This window comes from Pteropus medius, unplaced genomic scaffold (genome assembly GCF_902729225.1).
Source record: "Pteropus medius unplaced genomic scaffold, Ma_sr-lr_union100, whole genome shotgun sequence".
Taxonomy (NCBI): Eukaryota; Metazoa; Chordata; class Mammalia; order Chiroptera; family Pteropodidae; genus Pteropus; species Pteropus medius.
Window position 1 is genome coordinate 12568608 of NW_024354500.1, and position 17791 is coordinate 12586398.

Below are 17791 nucleotides of genomic sequence, written 5' to 3' on the forward strand. Positions count from 1 at the left end.
AAAACTCTACTGTGCAAGATTCCTACGCCTTTGGCTTCTGCTGTGTGGTGCCAACTGCCCCAGGCATTCCGCCAGATCTCTAGGGCTCTGTCTCTCCACCCGGGTTTATCCTGAATTCCAAGTCTCCGGCAACGTTTCTACCTGGGCGACAGCAGACCCGAAGGGGCATTTCATGAACGCTGTTGGCCTACAATACCCGACTCGCGCCGGTGGCCCCAAGGCCGGCAGGGTCACGCTCTTTTAGAAATCCAGGGAAAGGCCACAGCTTAGGTGTTGCCACGCGAGGTCTTCTGGAAAGGCAGCAGCCAATCCTCGTGAGGCATACACGAGCCTCAGCCAATCAACGTCCGTATTGTTCCTGTGTACCGCCCGCACCGGCCCTTTTTTCCTGCTTCCCCTGCCCTGTGCCTGTAATCGCGGCTGTAGCTGCTGCCGCGGCCAGACCTCACCGGAGTCTGGGGACCGGCCTTCCCTGGCGCTGTTCGGTTCCTCCTGTTGCCTTCATTGAGGATGAGTCCCTGCGCAGCTGTGTACCCACCCCGAGTAGACCGCTGGCGCACTTTCATCTAGCGACTGGTGAGGGAGGGCTCGACGTGGCCCTACCGTGCGGAGCGGGCTGAGAAGACGGCGTCTCTTTAGCCGGGGGTGATGGGACAGTATTCACTTTACAGACGGTGCGGGTGACCGTGGACTCTAGTAGCGGGGATGGACCGCGGGGAGGGGACCCAGCGGCGTCGAGGCTGCCTGGCTTCGCGCGAGGCGGCGCGGGGCGAGCAGAGTGTCCTGAGTCCCAGCATCCGCCTTCCCGCCTCCTCCCTAAGCGAATGAATGGTCTGTTCAGGCGACGTATAACGTTGCGGACCTGCCTGACACGCCCTCCGGCGCTGTTGCATTGCTAGTTGCATCTGATAGTTGTCTGGTCACTTCCTTCTAGCCATCAATTTAAAGCCATTCCTCGAGGCGTGTTTCTCCTTCGTGAGGTCACAGTTTTAGTCCGCTGTGGGGATACTGAAGTCTGGTGTAATCGATTGTGTATTGTGAAAACACCGGTTTGGGGGGGGGGGGGTGAGGGGATGGGAGTGGAGGACACATATCCTTTGGAGAATATAGAAGCCTTTTGCTCTTGTAACATGCCAGGTTCTAAAAAAAGTTTTGCTTCAGCAGCGAAATAGTTAACCCTGGACATCCTCGCAGCGAAATAGTTAACCCTGGATATCCTCGACTCCTGTTTACCAGCGTAGTTCATAAAACTGTGTTAACCAGACAGGATATCTTTCAGGAAGCAGAGATTGATATAGCACTTTTTTTTTTTTTTAATGCCTCGAAGTACGGCATTTGAGAAATCGAAATTCATCAGAATACTGAAAGAATGTGACTTTTATGAGTGGTAGTGTGTCTGTGCCCATGATGTGTAAATTCACATCCTTGCATAGCCACTTCTTGATCTTTTCAGTCCTTTTTCTGTTTTGAAATCCTTGATGTTTATTGGTTTTTAGAAACTGACATAAAGGTAGATGAGGACAGAAAGAGCTGTTTTTTTTCTAAATAAAATCATATTATAGATGTTTGCAGTAGCTTTAGTAAAAGCAGAGTTACTTCAAGAAATCTAAAAAATGGTTCTATTATTTAAATTAAAAAAAAAATTGTATTGAGGGATTTTAGTATGCTACATTCCATGTAAGGAACTTATTGCATTTTTAACCCTCATGTTTTGAGACCAAAAAGTTCAATAGGTCATAAGTGAATGTACCTATTACATAAAGAAGATCAGAATTACTTGGTTAATTATTATAAATGATGTCAAAGTTAGTTTCATTAATAGGGCAGTAATTCTTTGCCACATCTAGAGATGTGCTTGCCCCCTAAAATTTTGGGAATTCTTCTATTGCGAAAATAAGTTTTGCACTGATAAAAGTATTGACATTTGTATCTCTTGTACCCAGATGATAGTTGAGAAAACATTAGAGTGAAATACAATATTGATAAAGCTAAATTATTAATTACTTAAAATAGTAAGCATTTGTGTTTTAAAATTAATTTTCAAGGCTTACAGAAGGAATTTAAAATTTTTAAAATTCTTCCATTTTGAGTCACTAATTTGCAGTTTTGTAATAATTTAATGTAGATACAAACATATGCAACTCTTTAAAAAATCTACCTCCTGAATACATATTTTATGAGAAATATAAAGTATGACATTCTCTTCCCTTCCCTTAAGGAGCTTAAAATCTTTATGTGTAGGCAAAGTACACACTTACGAGGCAGGTTATTATCATTTTTCAGATAGAGAAATTAAGGATTAGAGAAATTACTTGGGCAAGGTTTTAGATAGTAGGAACCCAGTTCTGTGACTACAAATAAGAGTAATTTTTTCTACTACACTATTCTACTTCTCATTGAAGATTTTTTAACTGCATTTAGAGAGAGCATTTTGGGTAGAGTAGATAGACTCTAGAGTACTCTTTTGTATGTGATTTTGAATGGGTTACTTAAACTTTCACACCAATTTCCTCATTGTAAAATGAAGCTAATATATACAGGGGCAACAGTGAAGCTGAAAAGAGGATTAAATTAACCTACATTATATAAAACACTATGCTTGTTCATATGAAAGTTCAAAAGTTGGTAGATATGTTTGTACGCCATGGGCAAGTTGGGCGCCTTGTAAAGGTTTGTGTCAGAAGCATTCTAGGCAGCAAGGATTCTAATATAGTTTTGGCATTTTCTGACCTGTATACCAGTATGTCCTCCCCCCCCACTTTCCTAACATTTATTAGTTGCTTACATATGGATGAATTATCTTATTTATTTTTCAGAACAACTCGGGAGATAAGTAGTTGTTATCCCCTTTTTACAAGTGAGAGAATTGAAGCTTAGGAAATTGTGATGTGCCCAGGGTCATTTAGCTAGTGGCCTATCTGGGTTTCTCTCAGGTGTTCTGAATTCAGAGTCTGAACTTTGCTACGTGGTTATCAGGCCTAACTGGTATCCTCTTCCTGAGATCACAGGGCTGCTATTCTTCGCACATGAAATACAGGCATGCCTTGTGTTATTGCATTTCACTTTATTGCACTTCACAGATGTTGTCTTTTTTACAAATTGGAGGCTAGACCCTCCACTAGCAAAAAGATTACAACTTGCTTTATTGCGGTGTTGTGAAACTGAACCTGCAGTATCTCTGAGAGATGTCTGTGTAGATATTAGTTAATTTTGGTTGAATATCTTAAAATAGCATCATCAAATTTAGGTTTTAGGAAGACAACTGAACTCAACCAAGGATAAGTAAGATTGTGAGCCACTCTTGAGGGCTAAACCTACTAGCTAACACCTTTCTGGTAGATCAGTCTTTAAGGTTGAACAATTGCCTGTAGCCAACTCAGTTTCCCATCAACACTTCATACTCATCACATATGAAACAGAAATTTTCACCTTTTTTATTCATTCCTTTTTTTAAATTTGTTTTTCTGATTTCCAAAATATTTACCCCTCACACTTCTTCCTGGTTGCTTTGTCTGTAATCAAGCCAGAAACCTGGGAGTCATCACCACGTTTGATCAATTCAAGATCCTAAATATGTCTCTGAAATGCTCACTTTCTTTAGCTCTAAAAAGGCACATAAGGCTGTCCATAATCTAGTCTATCCTTGTATGTATAGTAGGCCTCACTCATTTTTGTCCTCTGAATTACTTGGAATTTTCAGAATGGACCAAGATGTTTCTAGTGCTTTTTTATTTACTGTTCCTTCTATATCCAGTGCCTACTCACCCTGAATTTATCAGGCAAACATGTATTCATCTTAAGCCTTAGTTTATATATCTCTTGTGGGAAATTTCCCTAGATCCCTCTTGTCTATTCTCCATTCCTATCAGTCACTTGTTTACCATAGATTTATAGTCATGATATATTTTTATTACTTAAATAAAATCAGTCTCCTCTATCAAACTGCTACCCTTTGATGGTAGAGACTGTATAATACATAATAAATTTTGTTCAGTTGATGCAGTTGTTAAATGAGCTATACTTTCACTTAAGTATTGTCCATGAATCTATATTTTATCATTTTATCTAAAATATTTAAGTCCTATTTGTTTTTGTTTTTCCAGTACCTTGTGACTTAACTGTAGATGCACTGGAGAAGAGATGTAGTACTGTAGAAATAGCTTGGATTTTACTGTTAAACAGATCTGTGTTTGAGTTCTAACTTGTCTTTTACTGGTGGTATGATTTGAGTGGCTTACTTAACCTCTCTGTGATGTGAAATATCCAAAATGTATTAGATGCTAAATAAATATTTGTTTCCTTTGCTTTCAATAAGCATTTGTTAAATGCATAAATAACATTTACAGTAGGTATTGGAAATATGGGCCTGGAATTTAAATGGGAGGGCAGGAGACAAATTTGGGGATTATGAACATGTAGGTTGAAGTTAACAGGAGAGATTGAAATTATCCTGGGAGAATATGAAGTAGAGAGGAAAAGGAGAATGAAGATGGAATATTGAGAGAAGCCAAATATTTGAATATCAGGGGAAAGAATAATACTTTTGGAAGAAGTGATAGGAGATCCCATGCTTAAAAGCTTCAGTGGCTCTCTAGCCTTTCAGCATCCCTTTCTAGATTCCTTAGGAGAATGTGATACTGATGACTCAAAAACAAGGAAGATAAGAACTGAAAGTATCCAAAAGTATTTGGCAATTCAGAGGTCATTGGTACCCTTAGTGTGTGTGGTTTTGTTGGAGGAGTTTGCATCAAAACCAAATAGTGGAAACAGTGAAGCTCAAACATGAACTTTGGGATTGAAATGTGTTACCTTTTCATTAATGAAGAAATAATAGTAATAAAAATTACTGTTTCTTGAATGTATGTTTGGTGCCAGACACCATGCTAAGCGGTTTTATTTATCATTACAGTAACTCTTTGAGGTTGGTGGTTATTGTCTCCATTTTCTGATGAGGAAATGAGGGCTTGGAGAGTTTATGTAATTTTTCGTTACGTAATTGGTAACAGCTGGCATTGCTGTATTTGAATCCAAATATATAGGACTCTAAAAAATTAGCTCTTAGTCATTTCCATGTTAATATTCATAGTATTCTCTATGTGCTCCTCTCTGTATATATATGTTTTAGTTTGCTATCACTTTTATATTTTATATCCTTTTGTTTTCCCTTTAAATTATATTAGGGAAATCTTTTCTATTGTATCTTAATTCTTTCACGTAGGGTTTGAGTGATTCACCGTTAAATAGTTCCTTTCAGGTATTATGGAGACCTTGAAAATATAATGATGGCAAGCCTCAACAGAATGAAATTAACTACATTTGAATTTTACTATATATCATGTGTTCTAGTTTTAACATTTTAAACTACTTGAGGCTTTGCTACCTTTTTCTTTATGTCATCTAACTACCAAACACTTTGTAGTTCAAATCAATACTTTAATGTGGGGGTAATTTTTATAAGGACGATATCAAATTATAAAACTTACAGACTGGTAGAAGTGGAACTGGAGCTAGAAAGGATGAAGAATCATATAGTTCTATGCTATCATTTCCAGATGGGGAAATCAGAATAGTTAAAAACTAGTTATATTTAGGACTTCTGAGTCTTGGGAGTGGACAGTGCAGCTTTGGAATGTTTTATGTCTGTACCTGGTGCACAGAAGTTTCCCCTATGCATATGTAAACTGATGTATGTCCCTCCAAATAGTCTTTTTATAACTTTTTCTCTATCATTTAAAATTTATATTTTAAAAATAAAGTGAAAAAAGTATTTTGAGGAGTATAAGAACAATAGTATGATATTTTGGAGAAAAGAATTTGTGTAGAATTTCTACTATAAAAGCTTTAAAAACTAGGCATTATGAATGAATTGACTAATTTAAAATCCAGAGGACAAAGAAGAAGATAATTAGGAGTTGATAATAAAAAGGTGATGAGAAATGCTTAGTGTAAAAGTAGTCCATTCTAGATATATAAAATTTCTAATATATTCGTGGTTAGTTTTCTAACGGGTAGTGAAGAAACTGAAGAATAGTAGTTTTATCAAATAGTTGACAAGTGATATTTCATTTCTCCAGATCTGAATGGGGCAAAGCAAATAGGGTAACATATTGGGAAAAAGGAAGCATGAGGCTCATATATGATGGTTGAGTTTTCTATACTTTCCAGTGGCCTCTTTAATCAATGTGTTAGCATTTATTTATATTTTTAGACATTTATTTTTGAATAGGTATATTCATGCACATGGTAAAGCATTCAACAAGGGTTCACAGTAAAAAGTACTGTTCACAGTAAAAAGTCTGCCTTCCATTCCTGTCTCCAACCATTGGTGCCCTTCCCCAGAGCAACCACCTTTAACCATTTTTTTTGGTGTATTCTAGACCTCTTTTCATGCATATTCCAGCATAAACATGTACATACATATACATTTTTTTCACAAATAGTATTAGAAATGCATCTCATTTTAAAAGACATTTTATAATATATCTTGGAGATTATTTCATATCATATTATGTAGCTGGTTTATTTATACATGAAAAGATTCTTTTGTATGGGCATACCATAATTTCTTTTTAACTATTTAGGTTTTTTCCATTGTTTCTATTTCAAACAATGATGCAGTGAATGTTCTTGTACTTATGCCATTTCACACATGGATATATTTTTACAGGATAAATTCCTAGGGGTAAAATTGTTTGGGTCAGAAGGAATGTGTATTTTACATTTTGATACGTATTAGTAAATTACTCAACATAGAAGTGGTACTAATTTATGCTCTCACCAGCAATGCTGTAGAGTTCGTTCCTATTTCCTCACAGCTTCATCAGTGTGTAGTAATATCAACCTTTTTAATCTTTGCAATTCTGATAGCTAAAAATGATATCTCATAGTTGTAATTTGCATTTCTTTTGTGTGGGGTGAGCTTCTTTTCTAAAAAATCCATTTAAATTTCTTCTTTTTGGAGAAATGTCATATTCTTTGACTTTTGTTTTGTTGATCTCTTAATGATTTGTAGAGACTATAAGAGAAGATTTTTCTCAAAAATTTTTTCATGTAGGTTTTAAATTGATTGAATTAATCTTGTTTATAATTTTTGGATTTCAAATCATACTTAGTCCTTCTGTGCTTTGAGATTATAAAAAAGAGTCTCCTATGTTTTCATCTAGTGCTTTTAAGATGTCATTTTTTTCTATTTGTCTTTGAGCTGTCTAGAATTTATATTGGTTTAAAGTATAAAGTAAATATCTAAAGGTTTTTTTTTTTGTGTAAAGCTCTCCAGTTGTTTTGATACCTGTTCTTTAATTATCATCTCCTATGTTGAAGGACCTTTTAGGCAGAGAGAATCTTAGCACAGAGCAAGGACTTAGTAAAAATTAAATGATTAGAGTGTTGTTTATTGTGGTGCTTGGTGGTGGTGGTGATATAGATTTAAGGGGTGAGAGTTTGGGATGAAATTCCTATAAAGATGGTAGATTTAAGTGTGTTTATAGCTTGTGGGGGACATAGCCAGTAGACTGTAAAAATGCAGGAGAGAAGGAATGAAAGTTTTAGAAGAAAAGAGGTAGACTCCAGAGTATAGACACAGAGGTTAGCCTTAAACATGAGACTGGAAAAAAGGTGAGGATGACTGATGTAGATATAGAATACTACAGATGTGAAGGTAAAAGTTGATACTTTTTTTTTTTTTTTTAGTAGGAGTTGGGGGCACTTAAATATGAAAGTAGTTGTATTGTAAAGTACTTTAGGAGAGTGAGAGATTTTGTATTTTTACTTTGTCTTCCTTTCCCTTTCTCTTATAGGTCACCCTTGCAATTATGGATATTTAAACGGATCAGACAGTGTGGAGGGGGAGTTCCCCTCCTCACTCCCCCTTGGTGCTTGACTCCAGGAATAATTTATAAACTGCACAGGTTTTTTTTAAATCAAGAACTTGTATTTGATATAAACTTTATAGAGCTATTTATAATTTTTTGATTTAAGTGCCAAAAGAAATTGTACAAAGATTTATAGTTTTATACTCTTGCCATGAGGATTTAAATTATAATCCTAAACAGGCCATTTATTCTCTATTAACCTTTCTGAAAGCACTTTTGTGTCCTGGCTTTTTCATTTTTTAAAATTAGTCTTGTCTGACTATTCTGAAGAAGTAAACAGTACAAAAACATTTAGGATGAATTCTTCCATCCCTGACTGCACATCAAAGTGTCGATCCCTGAAGCATGCTTTGGATGTCCTTTCTGTAGTAACCAAGGGGAACGAAAACCAGATTAAAGCCTTTCTCTCCAGTCATTGTTATAATGCTGCAACTATCAAGGATGCCTTTGGCAGAAATGCCCTCCACCTTGTTTCCTCTTGTGGTCAGAAAGGAGTGTTAGAATGGCTTATTGAGAAAGGAGTGGATCCATTGGTGAAAGACAAGGAGTCAGGATGGACAGCTTTGCACAGAAGCATATTTTATGGACATATTGATTGTGTTTGGTCTCTATTGAAGGTAAGTGTCATTTGTTTATTTAAAAATATATGGTTTGGCATGTGTTTTTCTTTATTCCATACACCCCACTTAATTTCCTAAAAAGTTTTGAGTTCTTATTAATTGATAATTTTTATGGTTATAACTCATCTTTAGGATCAAATCTCATATATTTTTATTTAAACTTCTTATGATATAAAATTGTAAACATATACCGAAGTTTACAATATATGACTGTTGGCCAGTTTTGTCTCACTGACTTTCTCCATCCCATGTTACTTTGAAGTCTCAGGTGTTTTATCATTCAGTCAGTATTGTGTGTCTCTTTTAGTATTTTTCAGAAGTATGGTTTACTTTTGTATAAAACTATTTTAACTACTTTAAAAGGGCACTAGTTATTGAAATACATGACTTAGGGTCTGTGCTTTTGAATAGTTAATTTCTTGTTTGGCTGGGATAAAATGTTTATAATTCTTTAAAAATTATTAGAATCAGCTTAATCTATTTGAATTTTTCCCATCAAGTAGATTAAGTCTATATTTGTTGTACTGTATAGCTAAATAATGAAATATTTTGAGATATGCCCCAATGTCATTTTACTATTGAATGCAAAAACTCACTATCAGAAGTCATGAGTTTTAAACTGAACAATTTTCTTTTGTATTGGCATTTTGCCTTGTTTGTGGAGGACCCAGAGAAGAACAAAGCAGTTCTTGTCCTCAGCGAACTTGTTGTCACATTCAGGAGCTTATCTTTGGTTTATTCATCAATTTTTGACTTTTAAAAAAGTATTTACATAGTGGTCTTTATTTAGTGACATTAACTGATCAAAGTAATTTTCAGTCTATATTTATAGTAAAATATCCTTTTTTGGAGTTAGATTATCTAGGTCTAATTACTGAGTCATCTTGGAGAAGTTACTAAATCTTGAACCTCAAGTTCATCTATGAAAAGAGAACAGTAGTACCTTCCTCATTTTTTTTTCTCCAGGGAGTTTCAATGAGGAAAAAACTTTCCTTAAGTTTAATTATTGTTAATTCCTCTTATATCTAAAAGTTTTGGGTATTAGTTTAATTCCCTTATTATAATCTTTTATAGAGAAAGATAGGTGAGTGTTGGTTATTGTGGTGGTGGTGGTACAAATTTAAGGGGTAAGAAATTTCTATGAAGATATTTTTCAGATATGATCTAACTGTGATTTATAAGAGGCCATAATTAATGCTATAAAAATTTTTAAGTAGAAAGGTGAGAACATTATCACATAAATAAAAATAATTATATTAATGCCAATAATATAATGGAATTCAAGGCAAAAAGATATGGAGCATAGGTGATCACATTATATTTATAAACAGTAAATCCTAGTATAAGTATTATTCTGCCATTGCCTTGAAATCTTTGCAGCCCTTGCTTGGACATAGAATATTGCTTTTCACATACAAAAAAAGTGTATACATGTGTACATACACACTGACACAGACAGGTCCAAGAGCTGGAGCCTCATAGGCGACCAGACCTGCCTTACCAAAGAAAACTCTCACATCATGTTCATTCTGATTTTGAATGTTATTTATTTTATTTTTTTATGTTTTTTTGACCCTTTCTTATTCCACCAAGTATTGGATATTTGATTTTTCTTAGTTCTCTTCAGTGTGTAAGAAAAAATGTGTTCATAGATAATTGTTAGTAAATATTTTTTAATGTATTTATGAGCTTGATCTTCTGGCTTTTGATAAATACGAATAAGAAGTTATTCTGATCATGCACAAACGTTAAAATATATATCCAATTATATACATACATACTTTTTTCCTTTTTTTTATTAGCATGGAGTTAGCTTGTATATTCAAGATAAAGAAGGCTTGTCGGCTTTGGATCTTGTAATGAAAGATAGACCAGCTCATGTAGTATTCAAAAATACTGGTAAGAAAATTCCACATATATATTCCATTAGAGTACAGCTTTAGAAAATTTTAATGAAATTTTATTCTTATTAAAATATCTGAGAAAATTTATTTGCGTGTGGATATCTGCAAAGAACTTTAACTTTGATGTTTGTTGGTTGATAATTTTGGTTTCCCATTCACAACACTTCAATTTATTTTGCATTTTTCAGTTTTAATCTGTATATGTCTATTAGAGTAAAAACACGGCCTAAAGAAGGAAGGCAGTTAGAATTGTTAACTACTGTAAAGTCATTAATGTGCAACTAGAAAGTAACATCAGCATTTAAGGTAGAGGGAAAAAGGAAGTGATTCTTCTACCCACACATTCTTCTAGTTCTGCTTATCCCTCCAATTTATTTACCCTTTGAGCTCTGGAAATGGAAATTGGTGGAAAAAGAGAAGAGATTTAAATGGGAGTACTCTGTAGTTTGTATTTAAGTAGTGAGCAAGCTAAGTAAGGACTCATTCTTCATTTTATTCTACCTTGGACACAGTTTTGCAAGTTACAGTTATAATGGAATTATATGAGCCTTGGAAAATAAAAATGAAGATTTATATCATAAACTTAGCTTTGATTTTTATCCCAGTGTAATGGATACTCTAATCAGCAGTGTGATTTTTGCGTTTGTTAAGAGCAAACTGTTGAAAGTTAACTCTTATGTAGAAACAGTAACATCACATTTGCTTCATTTAGAACCTTTATATATATATTAATAACATTTTAAATAACTATTATTTTCATGGAAACTAAGGGGATATGGTAGGTGGTATTTTACTTATTTGGCAGTTAAACTTGAACTGCCGAAGAAACAAGAAACAAATATTAGATTGCTTACATTGAGAGACAGGCCTGTGCTGATTTCGATTTTCTCATTTATAGTCCCAGAATTATATAAGGTTAATAGATTTATAATTTAAAAGAGAGCATTGGCAGCATCTTTCTAAATATGGTAGTTAAATTAGTTCCTGTAAAGACTGATGTTTGAGGTAAACTGATTAGTGGACTATATCTGTAATTGATCAAACTACACTGATGTTTGTTTTAAAATGTAAAAGAATGTAAACCTAATTTTTATTTTAGATCCTACAGATGTCTACACTTGGGGAGATAATACAAATTTTACCCTGGGTCATGGAAGCCAGAATAGCAAACATCATCCAGAGTTGGTGGATCTGTTCTCCAGGAGTGGAGTTTATATTAAGCAGGTATTTTGAAGTACAATCTATGTACTTTTAGAGATTAAAAAGAACTTCTGTATTTGATAGTTCATCTTTTCATTTGGATTATGCTAACTTTGTTGAAGATATAACAACATGTTCGAGTAAAGAAATCAGTCAACTTTATTAATTCTAGTTTAGATGCCTTAAATGTATTTAGACTGTGTGAAATACCATAAAACTGAGATGTGTCAAGCAGTGTTAGAAATTAGAAGGCATTATACAGATGTTAATTTAACTTTAAAAAAGTAGAGCTTCTTTGATTTTTCTAGCTTTTGTAACAAAAATTAAGAGTTCTTCTAGTTGTTTTTCAAGTGAATTCATTGTAGAAACTCAGTGTTGCTAGTTTTAGGTAAGTGAACCTGAGTACTTAAATATAAGTAATCATAAAATTAATTGATGTAATTGTAAAGGTTCTGTCATTATGCTGGATATCTTCCACTTCCTTGGATTTTACTACTGTTGATACACTCATCTTTCTTTATACCACTTTGTGTGTGTATGTGTGTATATATGTGTGTGTGTAATTTATATCTTTAGTCTCAGCTTTTTTCTTGAGCTTTATTTCAGTTGTACTCTGGACATTCTTTCAAAGTATTTAAATTTAACAAGACCAAAGTGTTATTTTTGCTACTGACTTATTTTTTAAAGCTATAAATCTCAATTTCTCGATCCTGAGGATTATACTTTAGAACATGTCTATTGAGTTCATATCTGTCTGATTATTTTCTTGGTGTAATATCATTCCCTCTCTTTCCCAAAAATATTCTAATGATAACTTATGTGGACACCATATGAAGGCTCTGTAGAAGAGTTTTTCACAACAAAAGTCATTACCTAATGCATCACAATTAGCAGTTTTTAAAAAAATGAAATAGAAGAGTTAAACTCTAGAGAATATTAAAATTTGAGAGGCCAGGAACAGGAGCCCCTATGGTAATGAAGAGTGACTAGAGAAGTAAGGGGTAGACTTGTGTCATGAAAGCTAGGATTCTGGTGAACCATCTACTTAGATATAGAAAGAACTTAGGACAATGAAGGAACTTAGATGGATAGGAGTCATAAGCCTAGTCTTAGAGTTTCTGGTGAATGTGAAGGAGATGAGCAGCATGGTAAGCAGTTAGAACAGGGGTGGCAAACGAGCTGCTCCCACCCTCAATTAGTCCAGAACATTTGGTAGACAATGCTAGTCAATTACAACATGTTCCCCAGCTCTCTCCCCTTCCCCCACTCTTCCCTCCCGCCTCGCGTGCGCGCGCGCGTGTGTGTGTGTGTGTGTGTGTGTGTGTATTTTAAACCTAGCCTGAACAGGTCTTCAGAATCCTCCTTAAAATGGTATTCTACCATCAGCAGCCACTAATGATTGATCAGAGTTGGGGTACTTCAGAAAGATATGTTTTTCTTTTTTTGAATTAGTGTATGGTATCAGAGTTTATGAACTAAGATCTTTTTCAAGAGCAGGGATTGTACACAAGAATGAAGGCATAATGGTGGCATTAGGAAACCAGAGGCTTATTGTACCTTCTGATCCCCAAGATATATGTGTTATAGAAAAACTGAGCACATTCCACTTGGTAGGGTTATGGATGAAACAGTACACCCAAAGAGAAAGCTACATTCAGGTAAGGCAAGAGTATTTTGTGAAGAGATTAAGGATGTAAGAGATTTTATTTACCACAGACGAAGAGTTGAAGCAAGCACTATGGGCATGTTTTAGAGGAAGGAAAACTGTAAATTTCAGTCAAAAAAGAGGAAACAAGTTTATGGGAACATTTACTGAGCGCCAGTTATATAGAGAGTCCCATTAGTCACTGATAAAATGCTGATTCTGTAGTATGGTACCAAATGAATTAACTACCATGGGATAGAGATTGTTAATATTAGCATAATATAGTCCTGAGAATTAAGATGAAAAGCCATGTTCAATTATTTCCTTAAAAAATTTAGAGGTTTTAAAGTCGAGGTCTTAAGTTCTGGTATTGGTTGTTTAATATAGTAGAAGTCAGAAATTGTAGAAAAGCATTCTAATATTGAATGTAAAATTGAACAAAATATGTTTCTGGTTTCATAACATGATTTTTTTCTTACAAAGTCTAACTATTATAAATTCAAATATAATTTTGTTTTCTTTTTAGACTTTTCCGGTATTTGTGAGATGATGACTTTTTTCATTACTTATGATGGGCACATGCATTTATAGAACTCGCCGAGTGGTTTAAGGATATGTATAAATAGAGTTTGCAGTCCGCTTATAATTTTTCCTATTTTCCAAAAGAATTTCACTTTCTGGAAAATAATTCTAGGATTTCTTTATTTCTCCATCATCTTTTTGTATCTTAAGTTAGAAATGTTTATAGGTGGCATGAGAAATATGTGTAAATAATTGTTAAAAATAAAAGAGGATTTTAAAATGGTATTAAGATAAAATAATACCCTGCATTATTAGATGCACTGAAAAATAGCCAAGTACAGCCTGAGGGTTAGATATGTAAGTACATGCATATTTGAAACTGCTCTTGGTTTCCAGTTCTTTTGCCGATGCAGTTCAACCATTTCAGTACCCTTGTCTTCTAGTAAGGATAAGTGAATATGTCTTTGTCAGAGGGTAAGGAGGGTGTTGAGAAGGAGGCAGAGAAGAAAGGAAGCAGGGAAGAGAGAAAAACTTGAAAATAAATATGAAATTATTTAAAGGCATATAATGATATTAAAGATATATTAGACAGAATTAGAGGTATAAAAAGGACATTCTGTCTACCCTGCACTCCCCACGTATAGGTGATGTTCTTGTTTTTAAAAAATACTCTTAAGACATTTCCACTATTTAATAATATAGTCACTATTTGGTAATCTTTATGGTTCATATTGCACTTTGCTAAATTGTTACTGTTTGGGCGTTTGAAGTTGGAAAGCAACTGGCTACTTCTGAAGACGGAAGATTTGCATTTTCCTTTGTTTAGTTTCTTCCGTGGGTAACACTTGCTTAATTCCTCGTTTGTTTTTTTTTTCCTGTATGACTGTTTTTAGACGTAATTTTAAAGTAAAACGTATATTTCTAATTTTTTATTACAGAAACCTTTAAATGTGTACAGAGAGAATAGTATAATGAATCCCACGTACCCATCATCCAGCTTAAACAATTAGCAATATTCTATTAATTTCTTTTTTTTAAATAAAATAAAGATATTTCATTCAGAGAATTTTAATAATATTCTCTTATTTTCCCATAGGTGGTGCTTTGTAAATTTCACTCAGTGTTTCTGTCTCAAAAAGGGCAGGTTTACACCTGCGGTCATGGTCCTGGAGGACGTTTAGGCCATGGAGATGAACAGACATGCTTGGTAATTGAAATGTCATTACACAGTTTAGGTAACTTCAGTAAAATTTTGATAAACTGGAAGCTTCAGTTAACTAAAAAAAGTTTTTAACCAGCATAAAGAGAACATAAAATGCCAGTTGATAATAGATTTAAAAAAATTGATAATCTCTCTGATATATCATGTTCAAATTAAGCATTTAGATACGCAAAATTATAAAGCATCAAAGAAAAATTATATTTTCCTTATAGCAAATATTGGGAAGGGACTACTGATGTATTTATCATTAATTTAACGGTGCTTTCAAAAGGAAAGAGAGAACTATGACAACAGCTTCCATTTTTTGAAAGTTTATTCTAGGCATTGTTCATAAAGACTGACAACAACCTGTGAGGTTATAGGTATTATCCTCATCTTATACACAATAACAATAGTAATGGTAATTATTTATTGATTGCTTTCTCTATGTCAGAGACTGTTATATTTTATAATTACCAACTCATCTACTTCTAACACCAGTCCTATTATATAAAATACTATTATTTTGTGTTCAGGTAAAGAAGACAAGAGATCGATTGAGATCAAATAGTTAGTAAATGCAGAATTAAGATTTGAACCCAGGACAGATGACTCCAAAGGAGGTCGTATGTTTGGTTACTCGTTAAAGGGATGCATTGTTTTCTGTATTTTTATTTGTTTCTTCAATACACCAATGAATACTTTAGCTGAAAAGCTCCCTTTATTCATTCCAAACAGATCTGTACTTGGTGTACGATAAGGGCTCCAAAATAATTTGTTAAATCAAATAATTTTATTGAAATGTCTTACTGGGGTTTTATATTTTCCTCATAAACCAGTGTCCATATCCTATTAAACTCATCTGCCCCTTGCTGAATTGTAGAGTTTACCTATGTAGAGTCATATCAGTCGTGTCATTTTGGCCATAGTATTATCAGATTTCTATTTGTATTTCTATGTAAAGGGTTAATATATTATACTAAAATTAATTTTATTTTGTAGGTCCCTAGGCTTGTGGAAGGACTGAGTGGTCATAATTGTTCCCAAGTGGCAGCTGCTGAGGATCACACTGTTGTATTAACTGAAGATGGATGTGTTTATACATTTGGTCTAAATATTTTTCATCAATTAGGAATTATTCCTCCACCTTCCAGTTGTAATGTGCCCAGACAGGTAAACTTCTCATTTTTAAACAATAAGGTAACTATTTGCTATAAAACCTATATGGACAAAAAGAATGAGTATATTGACAGAGTAATTTATTTTACTTACATTCAATGGTATATACTTTATTTTTCACAGGAAAAATTAAGCATAGTACAAATTAGTATTTGTTTGGAGTAAGAAAGAAAGCACTTGGGAAATTAGGTACCAAACTGCCTTAGATTAACTTTTAAGTACTCATAAACAGAAGAGGAATCCAGTATTTTGGATTTAAGACCTCCTTAAGAAAAAAATGTGATGTTTACAGATACAAAATGGGTTATGCAAGTGAGGCACCCAGAAACCTGAGCTTATTGGGTTCATTGTAAATATGCTTACGCACAGGAATCACACCTGGCAAGTTGATGTGAAGGGACATAGATCCAAAAGCCACTGTTCTTTGTTCTACTTTCCCTCTTCCATTTTCACAACCACCATCAGAAGGTACCCTTTTCTCAACTTCAGGACCTAGTACACAGAACTGGGACTGGTATTCTAATTTAATAGAGTCATTATCCATAACAAATGTGTTTTTAGCTCATAAAGTTTTGTATTTCTGTTATTAAATTTCTTCACTGGTTTAATCTTCCAGATTTAAAACTATTATTAGATATACATTTTGTTTGTTTTTGCCTTTTAGATATATATTTTTTTATTAATAAACTTTTAAATCCAATGATTTTCCTTCTCGAATAACTAATGAGTCAATAGGAATTACCAGAAAATAATTAGAAGTAGTCTCCAATCTGTGGTACTTTTTAGGAGATCCATTTTCTCTACCTGTAGAATTTATGGATATTTAATCATTTTGTAGAATTGTTTAGGAATGGTAAATTTTACTCCCATTTTTCTTATTATGTGGCTACCTCAGAGCATTGGGTTAATGTAGACATAACTAGTATTCTCTACTGGGGGCAGTTTTGCCCCCCCAGGAGCCATTTTGCCACGTCAGGAGACATATTTAGATGTCACAACTGTGGGCAGGGGTTGAAGCGGTGCTACTGACATCTAGTGGGTTGAGTCCAGAGATGCTGCTGTATCTCCTGCAATGCGCAAGACAATCCCCCAGAACAAAGAATCATTTGTCCCAAAATGCCATTAGAGCCACTGTTGAGAGACTCTGGATATGTCGAATTTAAAAGTACCATATTTTCTAATAAGAATGAGAATGCCTGTTTTGCATATTGCTTGTTAACAAAAGTTTAATGATTTGGTTTTTATACCATGTCAATTTTTTACATGTTAAAATCGTGTTCTAAGAGTTGGGGTGTCAGTATTAATGCTGAGATCTTTTAGTGACTCCTGCCATTAGCATTTGAGGGGGCACTGGTAGCAAGTATGCCATATATTTGTTACCCTGGTGTACTGGATCTTTGTAAAAATGTACTGATTCATACATAGTAAACTGCAGTCTTATTTATCTTTTCGAATAGATGCAGGCAAAATATCTGAAAGGAAGGACAATTATTGGAGTAGCAGCAGGCAAATTTCATACAGTGTTGTGGACTAGAGAAGCTGTTTACACTATGGGCCTAAATGGTGGACAACTGGGTAAGGAATCTTGGATGACCGTATCTGAAAAATAAATTGGATTCTTGAAATGGATATTTTGTAATTTGTTTATT

General features: G+C 34.3%; 1 protein-coding gene across 2 annotated transcripts in view; it reads left to right on the forward strand.

Annotated features, from left to right (window-relative positions):
• The first annotated feature begins 377 nt into the window (after window positions 1-377).
• The window catches only part of IBTK (inhibitor of Bruton tyrosine kinase), a 77524-nt gene continuing 60110 nt past the window's right edge, over window positions 378-17791 (forward strand). The window contains exons 1-7 of one of the 2 annotated variants that reach the window (XM_039853002.1): window positions 378-576; window positions 7797-8488; window positions 10294-10390; window positions 11495-11619; window positions 14859-14969; window positions 15966-16136; window positions 17600-17717. In XM_039853002.1, coding sequence (XP_039708936.1) covers window positions 8168-8488; window positions 10294-10390; window positions 11495-11619; window positions 14859-14969; window positions 15966-16136; window positions 17600-17717 — 943 coding nt within the window. In that variant the 5' untranslated portion in view covers window positions 378-576; window positions 7797-8167. The remainder of the gene's footprint in view (window positions 577-7796; window positions 8489-10293; window positions 10391-11494; window positions 11620-14858; window positions 14970-15965; window positions 16137-17599; window positions 17718-17791) is intronic. The other variant, XM_039853001.1, reaches the window with a different exon arrangement.